This window comes from Eulemur rufifrons, chromosome 14, assembly GCF_041146395.1.
Source record: "Eulemur rufifrons isolate Redbay chromosome 14, OSU_ERuf_1, whole genome shotgun sequence".
Taxonomy (NCBI): domain Eukaryota; kingdom Metazoa; phylum Chordata; class Mammalia; order Primates; family Lemuridae; genus Eulemur; species Eulemur rufifrons.
The window spans coordinates 20,035,280-20,046,169 of NC_090996.1; the positions used below are offsets into that span (position 1 = coordinate 20,035,280).

Here is a 10,890-nt window from a genome sequence, read left to right on the forward strand (position 1 = left end):
TGTAGTGAATGGTCAGTAATGGTAGAAATGATCATTAAAATTCCCTTATCTTCTACATTGTTTCTGTCTCTAGCGACACATACAAACACGCAGACATGGCTATGAGCACAGAGCAGAATCCTTGCCTGTCCTGTTCATGCTCCCTCTCCAGCCAGCCCTTAGAAGGGTGACTGGCTCACTGCAGCTATTTACACATTTGGTGAATGACGGAATAGGGAAACCCACCTCACTGTATCTCTCCTCCCCACCCCCCATCCCCTTCCTTCCTTCCTTTCTTTATTCTCTTTTTCCTTCCACCCATCCAGCCATCCAGCCATCCAGCCATTTTAGAAAGGCAGCAGTGGTGTATATCACAGGTTTTTTTTTCAATTGTGGTAAAATACAAATTATATAAAATTCACCATTTTAACAATTTCTAGATGTACAGTTCAGTGACATTAAGTACATTCACATAGTTATGCAACTATCTCCATCATCCATCTCCAGAACTTTTTCATCCTCCCAGACAGAAACTCTGTACCCATTAAACACTAACTCCCCTTTCTCCCTTCTCCCCAGCCCCTGGAACCACCATTCTGCTTTCTGTGTCTATGAATTTGACTACTACAGGTGCTTCATATAAGTGGAATGACATACAGTATCGGTCCTTTTGTGACAGCCCACAAGTTTTGTGATCACATAAGCTGTGTAATACTGGGAAACTCAACCTCCCTGAAACTCCACTTCCTCATCTGTAAAATGATTGTAATAATAGTACCTGCATCATATTGTTGTGAGGTTTAAATGGGATACTATATATAAGGTAGTTAGTCCAGTGCCTGGCACATAGAATGTGCTCAATAAATATTAATTAGACCTAGCTATATTTTCTATTTTTATTTATATATATTTTTCTTACAGCCTGAGTCTCACTCTGTCTCCTGGGCTGGACTTTATGGCACAATCATAGCTCGATGTAAGCTTGAACTTCTGGGCTCAAGTGATCCTCCCACCTCAGTGTCCAGAGTAGCTGGGACTACAGGCACATGCCACTAGGCCTGGCTAATTTTTTATATTTTTTAGAGTCAGGATCTCACTATGTTGCCCATGCTGGTCTCAAACTCTTGGCCCAAACTGATCCTCCTGGCCCGGGCTCCTAACGTGCTTGGATTGATTACAGGCACAAGATACCACAGCCGGCCCTAAGCAAATATTCTGAATGAATGGACACTGGTATTATGTTTATTGTTTGCATCTGGTGCTGTCTTGAGCATTTTACAAATATTAACCCATCTAAACAGCACAACGACCCTGTGACATGGCTACTGTCACTACCATCCATGCTTGACAGAGGAGAAAACAAAGGAGCAGGGAGGTTGAGGCATGTGCTCAGGGTTACGTGGCTGGTTCACGGCAGAGCTGGGATTTAAATCCAGGAAGCCGGTTTCCAAGATGCACAGGTTTTAGCACTGCACCCCGTGGCCTCTTGCTAGCCTGTGCGGCTTCACCCAGAGGGGGATCATCTTCTGCCACTGGGTCCCGGGTCAGGCCATCAGGGTGAGGGCAGGTGCTGGGGCCTCAGGTAGGAGATGCCTGTGGGCATCCGGGGAAAAACAATCAAGGAGGAGTCTGCTGTTTCTTAACCTGAGAGGTCCCAGCGCGATGGGGCTCTCTGCATGCCCCTTGACACGTGCTGGCCTCCTTTGGACCGTGGGGGGCTGGGGTGCAGGATCTGGGCCGTCCTGTCCAGGTGACGCAGCCAAGCCAGCGCCTTTCCCCTGGTTGGCAGGAAGCTCAGCAATCCTTGACTCCCCACCCCAGCCCTGCCCTGGTGAGATAAAAAAGTTTCTTCTTCTGGGCCTCAGGGCCACCTCCCACCTGGACTTTATTGGCTTCTGAGCACTGTCAGTGACCCTCTGCAGCCCTTTAAAAGGGACAGAGCCTGTAGTGGGACCAGCGGGTCCTGTGTTGGAGATAAGAGTGTTCAGGACAACAGGTGCGGGTTTCCCAGCAGCTCAGGCAAGAACCCCGGGGCTTGTGCCGTCCTGTCCTGATGTCTGGAGAGGTGAGCCCACTGCTGCATCTTCCTCTGCAGCCTGGCAGGGCGAGGGGTGGCTGTGAATGAATTCAAGGTTGGGGGTCGGGGCCTCCTGTCTGGGTTCTCCTGCCACCCATGTCCACTGTCCCTTTTCCCTGTGGCAGGTAGCTATGTGTGACTCTAACTTTGGCAATGTCAAGGTGAAGGAGCCGAGCATGGGTGGCAGGTGGCGTGTGTCCTGGTACGAGCGGCTGGTGCAGCCCTGCCTGGCTGAGCTGCTGGGCTCTGCCCTCTTCATCTTCATCGGGTGCATGTCTGTCATCGAGAATGGGCTGGACACCGGGCTGCTGCAGCCAGCCCTGGCCCACGGGCTGGCCCTGGGGCTCATCATTGCCACACTGGGGAACATCAGGTGAGACCAGCCCCAAGCACTCAGCCTGGGGCTCCCGTGGGAAGCTGGGGTGGGGGCAAAGCTGTGGTCAGGCCCCGGCACCACTCAGGACTCCAGGGAGCGCTGTGGGGTGGGGCCTCAGCCTGCCTGGGGTCCTCTCCTCACTCTGCAGTCCGTGAGCGCCCGGCTTCGGGCAAGTCCCTCTCCAAACTACAAAATGGGAACAGGAGCGTATTTTTTCAATGAATTTTTTCCAAGCCAACATGGATATCTTGCTCACCAAGTACCAGGCACTATTCCAAGCACTTTATAGATATTAATCATCCAATCTTCACAACAACCTTGTGGGGTAGGTCCTGTTATTAGCCCCATTTTACAGCTGCAAATGAGGAAGGCCATGTAACCTGTACCAGGTTATAGGGCTAGAAAGTGACAGAGCCAGGAACCAAGTCCAAGCTGTCTGGCTCCAGCGCCCAAACCCGAGTGCCTTAAGTTGGGGGGTGGGGGGCGTTGAGAATGAAATGAAGCGCTCAGCGCACACCAAGCACTCAGCCGGTACTGGTTGCTGTGTTGTGGTTACCACTACAAGAGGTTTAGGGAAAGCAGAGATGTGCAGAGGAACCGACCGGGGGCTTCCCCACTAGGCCGGTCGAGTGGTGACCAGGAGGGCGGGCAGAGGGGACAGGCTCCTCTGGCTCTGCTTTCACCTGGGTGGAGGCTCACTGGGGAGGCCTGTGGGGAGGTCGGCAGGTTCCCAGGAGAGGCAGCTGTAATGATGACCTTGAATGGGGCGCCTGGCAGGAGGATCTGGGACAAGGTTGGCCTATATTTAATCTCAATCAGAACATAGATCTGAATAGGGAAACTGAAATACTGTTTCTGAGAAAACCAGAATGGAAAGAGAACATCTCTTTCAATGTCCAAGGGAGGCTGCCAGAGGAATGAAAAGCATGTGATCCATGAAAAGCACATCCTACCTGGGTCAGCAGGGCAAGTTGAGGAACCTCTCTGTGTGCAGTGGTATAAATGTGGGCAATAATAGCTGATATTTATTATATACTAACTATAGAGACAGTACTATCTGCTGTACATGAAGTAATTCATTATAGCCTTGCAACGGTCTTGTCAGGTGGGAATCATTGAGGCACAGAGAGGTTATGAACTTGCCCAAGGTCACACAGCTATGCAGTGGCACAGCTGGGGTTTGAACCCAGGCCAGCTGGCTGGAGAGACCATCTCTCTGGCTTGTAGTATCCTGCCTCTCTGTAATACCAACCTTTTATTCAATCATTGACTTTTTCCACAAATAATGATCCTTCCTGTGACACAAATATTGACACCTCCTGTGTCTAGGCACTGACTTTGAGGTTGTTGAATGGATCCAAGGTAAGGTGTGTAAAGGACCCAACACAGCACCTGGCACACAGTGTTCAATAAATATTTGCTGAGAGAGCAATCAATGAATGAACAAAGTATTTTGGCTGTTAGTCTAGGGAACATGTGTGGTCCTCAGGGCATCCAGCCCTCCCCTGTTGGAGCCATGCTCAATCACAGTCTCTCCCCAGGTTGGGCAGGTGGGATGGTGGAGGAGAGGCCAATGGCCTCACGGGTTCTAGCTGTCCAGGATCCCTGGGGAGCCAAAGCATCCCGTTTGCTTTGGCAGAGCCCAGGCTGAGCTACCTCAGGCCAGGTGGCCCTGGCGGCCCCTCTTCCTGACTTTTGGAGACTGAGCACCGGCTGGTGCTTTCATATCATGCAGGAAGCTCACCTGAGGGCCTGGGCCTAGAGCTGGGCCTGACAAGCTGGGGGCAGCTGGTCAAGAACCATCAGCGTGTTGGACAAAGTCCTTTTGTCCAGAGCCAAGGTCCTCTGTCCAGTCTCAGCTCAATGCCCTGTGTCCACTGGGGGTGGGCAGGCTCACTGTTGGGCTCTTAACATCTGGGGCACTTTGGCTGTTGTGTGATGTGGGGGGTCATGGTGTCACTTTCCCTCTTATTGGGGGGTATCGATTCCCAGGAAGCAGAGGGATATAATGGGCCAACATCTGAGAACAGTCCCTCTGTCAGAGTGGGGCTGCGACACAATGGGGTGTGGGGACTTGGGGTGCCTCCTGGTTCTCGGGCCAGGGCTGATTGAGCACCTTGATGAACAGGAAGCTCTTTACCCATGAGCAAGGCAGGTGCCAGCCAACTGGAAGCTGCCCTCTGACCCCAGGTTCTGACTCATCTAGCTCCCATGCTCATCCCAAACCCCTGATCCCAATCCCTGACCTGATCAGGAACTCCCACCCCCACCCCCACCCCCGGTTCTCAATGCCATTTCCAACCTGAATCCTAACCTCCGAGTTTCACTCGTCACTCTCAGACCACAAGTGGGGATTTCTTGGCTGAGCAGTTACATCCAGAACTCTCATTCTGGCCTCGCTACCCATAAGGGGAGGCCAGGACATGGCTCTTGGGCTACAAACTCGGAGCCTGGGGTTTCAGTCTGACCTGCGGCCACCTCTCTGGAGGTGGGAGAGAGCTCTGAGGGAGTCTGGAAGGAGTTAAGGGACAGTCTCCCTGCATGTTCTTCCTCTGAGGCCACCCTGAGGTCTGGGCTTAGGCTTAGGGGCTGCTCTCCCCTTCCCTTAGCTCCCCCTGTGTCTGTCACCCCATCCCTGGACACCTCAGGGAAAATGGGAGCCATCTGGTGCCTCTTCCTATCTGGGCTGGACCCTGGACGGACTCTGGCCCTGCAAGCTCATCCTAGGGGGGCTGGTTGGGACACATTCTCTCAGGAGACAGGCTCGTGGTTGGTCCTGGACTGTGGCCTCATGACTTCCTTCTGCTCTTGTGGGTTACAGTGGGGGACACTTTAACCCTGCGGTGTCCCTGGCAGCCATGCTGAGTGGAGGCCTCACCCTGGTGATGCTCGTTCCCTACTGGATCTCCCAGCTGCTCGGCGGGCTGATCGGGGCTGCCCTGGCCAAGGTGGGTGACCCCCAGGGGGCGGGGCTGGAGGCTTCGGCTCTGATGGGACAGCCGGAGGTGCCTGTGTCGGTGGGGGGACGGTGGGCAGTGGGGAAATGCTCAAGTCTTGGCTTGTTTCTGCCTGTGGAACTTGGTGGACCCTTTCCTACTGAGGAGGGCACATTCTGTGGGGCTTGTTCCTTCCCAAACCACCCTGTTCTGTTCCCGTTTGGACACAGCCCTTCCCTGCAGACTAGGAAGCAAATTCAGGACTTGGCATCTTCTTCCTGAGCCCATTTTTGGCTTTGGAGTTGATTAGGATAGTCGTAATGGCTTTTGTTTTGTTTTGTTTTGTTTTAAATTCACTCATTCACTTGTCCTTCCTTCTACAAACATCTCACTAAGCACTGACTGTGGATTCGGGATGAATACGATTATTATCCTTGAGAAATTCCTGAATTAACTTCTGTATGTTCTCCACTTTGCTTGCCTTTAAACTAAGTTACTTTTGATGGGAGTGGATATTCAATTCATGGTTAGAATCTTCCCATCACAACAGGAAGGCCAGCTCTTCCTCTCAGCCACAGGATTTATATAGCTCTACACACAAATCTATGGATGGACTCCCTCTCTCTTTTCTTCTTCTTCTTCTTCCTCCTTCTTCCCCATCCCTCTTTCCCTCCTTCCTTCTGCCCTTAATTATCAGTGGAACCTGAGACCCTGGGAGACCTGGGCCTTGTGTGCCGTGTGGGATGGACGGGAGAGCCGTCAGCCTGGCTGCGCCTGGGTCTGAAGCTCTCAGCCCTGGCCCACTGCAGGCTTTGGTCCAACGTCTCATTTTGTGTCTTCCCCTGCCCTGGTCTCTCCATGCCACCACGTGAGACCCACAGCCTCTTTCCCTGTCCATGGAAGGCGGCCTGGATCTTCCCCCTCTGAATCTCTATGGAGAGTGGGGCCCAGACCTGCCCTCAATCCCCGCCACGTGAAACTTGTTGAACATGATTCCGACAAGTGCGCAGCAGCAGCTGCCGTTCACGGATCACACCCTCCTTGCTAAGCACTTTCCACATATTCTCTTAATCTCCCAGCAACTTCACGAGAAACCACAGTGAGTCCTTAGAGAGCGCTAAGTGCCAGGCATGCCAAGACCCTTACCTGTGACCTAGGGGCTGTCATCATCACGCCCATTCTGTAGATGGGGAAACGGTGGCACAGAGAAGTCAGTAACTTGCCCAAGTTCAGACGAGCTGGTGAGCAGCGGAGCCCAGGAGCCTGTGCGCTTCACTGTCTTCCTTCTCCAGGTGCTGTGACCACCTGAGGCCCATTTCCTGTGGAGCTCAGGGAGCCTCAGCTGCAGGGCTCTGCTGGCACAGGCCCCGCCCAAGGTCCTGTGGGGCCTAGCGCTGTGTTCACCTGATCACATGTGTTTGTAAAGGTTGCAAGCAGATGTGCTTATGTTCTTTTTCTCAAAGAGGGCCATCTAAGTTATATAAACTCAGGCCCATAACCCCTGGAGCCACTGCTGGGTCGTTCCCACTCCTCAGATGAGCAAAGTGAGGCTCAGAGAGGTCCCATAGCTCACACAGAGTCACACAGTCAGAACTGGGGGAGGCCGGGCGTGGTGGCTCACGCCTGTAATCCTAGCTCTCTGGGAGGCCGAGGCGGGTGGATCGCTTGAGCCCGGGAGTTTGAGGTTGCTGTGAGCTAAGCTGACGCCACGGCACTCACTCTAGCCTGGGCAACAAAGTGAGACTCTGTCTCAACAAAAAAAAAAAAAAAAAAAAACAGAACTGGGGGAGCTGGGATGTGCACCCAGATGTGTCTACCTGCGCATTAGCCTAACCCGTCACTGGCTCTTAAGGTGGGCAGCGTGCACGATTAGGCCCCCTCCCCTCAGCTCCCAGCTGTCTCTCTGCCCTCTGTGAGGCTCAGCAGCTTCTCTCTGCAGGCAGTGAGTTCTGAGGAGAGGTTCTGGAACGCATCTGGGGCGGCCTTTGTGACAGTCCAGGAGCAGGGGCAGATGGCAGGGGCGTTGGGGGCAGAGATCATCCTGACGATGCTGCTGGCCCTGGTCGTGTGCATGGGAGCCATCAACGAGAAGACCAAGGGCCCTCTGGCCCCATTCTCCATCGGCTTCTCTGTCACCGTGGACATCCTGGTAGGGTAAGTGTCCCTTGGCAATGGGGCAACTGTGCCCAGATCTGGGCTGTCCTGGCTCTGGATGAGGTCAGGCCTGAAGGTCACAGACTCAGCTACTATGTGGCCAGGCTGCTACTGCAGATGGGGGCAGTAGGCTGGCCCTGGGCAGACAACAGGGGGTGGTGGGGACTGTGTGTTTAAGGACTTTAATCAATTCAACGCCAGTCAGTCATTGCTTTTTGAAAAAATGGGTCTGGGGTGACCCTTTAATTTCATTCAAAAAAATACAGAAATCTGGATTTTCATGTGACATTTTCCAGTTCTGGTAAATAAAACATTCCTGCAGACTGTGTTCATTCGGCCAGTGGGAAGCCAGGTTTTAGCTTTGGGCTCACAAAGAGCATCTACAGCCACTGTATCCTTGATTTCGAGCCTCCCAGCAGTCTTGGGGAGGGATTAAGGAGACAAAGTTGGGTCAGGGATTATTTCTCCATTTTATACCATAGATGACGAACCTGAGGTTCAGAGAGGATGGAAGGGATGTAGTTAAGGTCAATGGGCAGTGGCAAATTAAGCGACAGATCTGGGACAAGAGGATTCCTAATATACAACCCCTTCCTTTTGCACACAGAACGTAGTCTAGCCCTTCTCCTGGGTCAGCTCTGTCGTCTTTGGGAGGAGCAGCCCAGGCTGGGCTGGGGAATGTGCGTACAGCCGCGGCCATGCTTTGCTGCCCCCTAGTGGCCTGTGGTTCACATACAAGCCTTTCGACTGGTTGGGGGACACGGGTGCGATGTGGTCTACAGGACCCCAGCTTGAGTGAATGGGCTGAGGATGCAGACCCAGAACTAGAGAGGTGCACGTGGGACCTGGGGAACAGTCCCCCTGTAGGAGACTGAAGGCCCAAACTTGTAGCACAACAAGAGTCTCACTGAGTTGGCTGGATTATAGTTAATGCTGTTGTACATTAATTATATGCAAGGCACGGGCTGTGTGTGCATTTTCTCATTCACTCCTGACAATAACCTATGGCACAGGCACTTTCAACTCAGTTGAAATACATGAGGTTAAATGAAGGTTCCACAGCTGGAAGTAGCTGGGCTGGGCTTTGACTCTAGGTCAGCTGGACTCCAAAGTGGGTGACAACTGCTTGACTTTGCTTTATAGACTTCAGAGAGGACCGAGATCCAGCCTCTCTCCCTGCCATCACCGAACAGGCATTCTTTGCTGGTCATTTTTCCCTTAGGGTGTATGGGGAGTGCCAGACTCTATGCTCAGAGAGGAGCCATGCTTTTTGCTTCCCAGTGTTAAGGATGCACCCTGGGAGTCCACGATATGGAAGTTTAGAAAGGGTTTCCAGGGTCTGTGTGCCATAGGCCTAGTTGGGGACTTGACTTTGAGGAGAGGTGGGGCCTGGCTGGGACTCTGGTGACCAGTGTGCTGGCTGTTTGCAGGGGTAACGTGTCTGGAGCCTGCATGAACCCTGCCCGTGCCTTTGGACCTGCCGTGATGGCCAACTACTGGGGCTTCCACTGGATCTACTGGCTGGGCCCACTCCTGGCTGGCCTGCTGGTGGGACTATTCATTAGGTAGGAGTGTGACTCCGTCACTGGCCCACCTGTGGGCACCTGGTGACTGCTCCAGAGCATCCAGGAATGGAGGGTAGGCTCTCACTTCAGTTTGGAGAGGAAAGAAGGAGCCTCTTCAGACACAAAGAACACGGCTCTATCTAGGGCCTTTGGTTGCAAGTGACAGAAATCCATCTCACAACATCATCTGTCATAAAGGGGAATTCATTAGCTCACATAATCCAAAAGTTCACAGGTAGCAGTGGCTCTGGGTAGAGCTCAAACGTCTTCAGGACTTGGACTTTCTCGAAGGCTCTTTCTTCTGTGTGGGCTTTCTGCTTAGACAGGCTCTCCAACAGAGGAGAAGGTGCTCACCAGACTCTCTAGGCTTCAGGAAACAGAACAAGAGCTTTAGCAAAAACCCTGGGTCTGATGTTCCCTGGTTTGGACTGGCTCAGCTTGGGTCACATGCCCACCTCTGAATCCATCACTGCAGCTGTGGGGCTCAGGCGCACCCTGGTTGGCTGTGTCTGGAGCATGAGCCGAACCCTGGAGGTGGGGTGAGGCCAGCCTTACCAGAACAACCGAGAGTAGCACAGAGGGTAGGGGAGGAGTGGTACGTACCTACAGGGGTGTGGTACAACTCCAGGGGGCCCATCCACATAGGAAAACCATGTAAATGGTGTGCCCAGCAGCATGTGTGTCAGGAGATGACTTCACGTAAAATACAATGTGGACAGTGCTCCCCAGGGCTGTGCAGTGGATAAGGGTGATGTTTTCAGAAGGGGATGTGGAGTCCAGTTAGGAAACACTACTGAGTTCCCTCTGTCCTGCCTGACCTCTTCTCCTTGGGCTCTCCTCTTACACTCTGTTCCTTCTGCTCCAGGTAGCATGGGGATCTAGTCTGGACTTAGCACATACAAGTTGGGCTTACCTTGCACTGTCTGGGGAGGACAGGTGCTGGGCTGGGCTGATCTAGACGGCCTACACCACTGTCCGTCCGCCGTCCTGGGGGCTCTTGGGACCCAGCCTGTGGCTCCATGAAATGCATCACTGATAATTCTGTCTGCTGCTTTCAGAACGGCAGCAGTGAGCATCATCAAGAAAATGGTGGGAAACCAAATAGGAAAGTGTCTCTCCCTCTCCCCAGGGGGATCTAGCTATGAAGGCTGGGAAAGCTCAGGAAGTCATCTCTCTGGAGAATTCTGGGGTGGAGATATGACGAAGGGCTGGGTTCCTCCCCTCCAGGGCTCCTCCCCTCCAGGGCTCAGACCTCACTGAACCTCTTTTGTAGGTTGTTCATTGGAGATGGAAAAACCCGCTTGATCCTGAAGGGACGGTGAAGCTGAGCTGGTGGGATCCCTGCTGCTACTGCTGCCCTCAGCTGAGCCATCCTCTACTCAGGACAGGACAGCTTCTGCACTTCCTGCCAGGACAGAGGCCCAGAGGAGCAACTGAGTCACTTCCACTAGCTCGGGCCTGGCTTCTCACACAGACTGCTGCTCAGTCCTGAGGAGGCTCTAGGTTCCTGGAGTTCCTTGGTGCTCATCAGAGACCTCAGCCTGGGGAGCGTGTTGCCAGCACTCCCCAGAGAGGTGGAAGCAGCACAACAGAAGGTTTTTCTTGAGAGGAAGCTCCCAGCATTGGGAGAGGAGGCTGTTCCCGTGCATCAGCTCGTTTCCTGCACCCCGTCTGTCTCCCTGTCTTGTTCTTTTGTTTCCCTGTTACAGAAGGGGCCTGACCACTTTTTCTTGCTTCCCGAGCTGACAATCTTGCTTTGCAATAAATAATCCAGTGTTTCCTTCATGTGCCCATGGGCTTGCC

At 53.1% G+C, this 10,890-nt stretch overlaps 1 protein-coding gene across 1 annotated transcript; it reads left to right on the top strand.

Annotated features, from left to right (window-relative positions):
- Positions 1 to 2,032: 2,032 nt before the first annotated feature.
- LOC138394430 (aquaporin-8) lies at positions 2,033 to 10,409 on the top strand. The gene is made up of 6 exons (XM_069486386.1): positions 2,033 to 2,044; positions 2,182 to 2,429; positions 5,254 to 5,380; positions 7,308 to 7,522; positions 8,953 to 9,087; positions 10,361 to 10,409. The coding sequence occupies exons 1-6, from the start codon at positions 2,033 to 2,035 to the stop codon at positions 10,407 to 10,409; spliced, it is 786 nt and encodes a 261-aa protein (XP_069342487.1).
- The last annotated feature ends 481 nt before the right edge of the window (positions 10,410 to 10,890 follow it).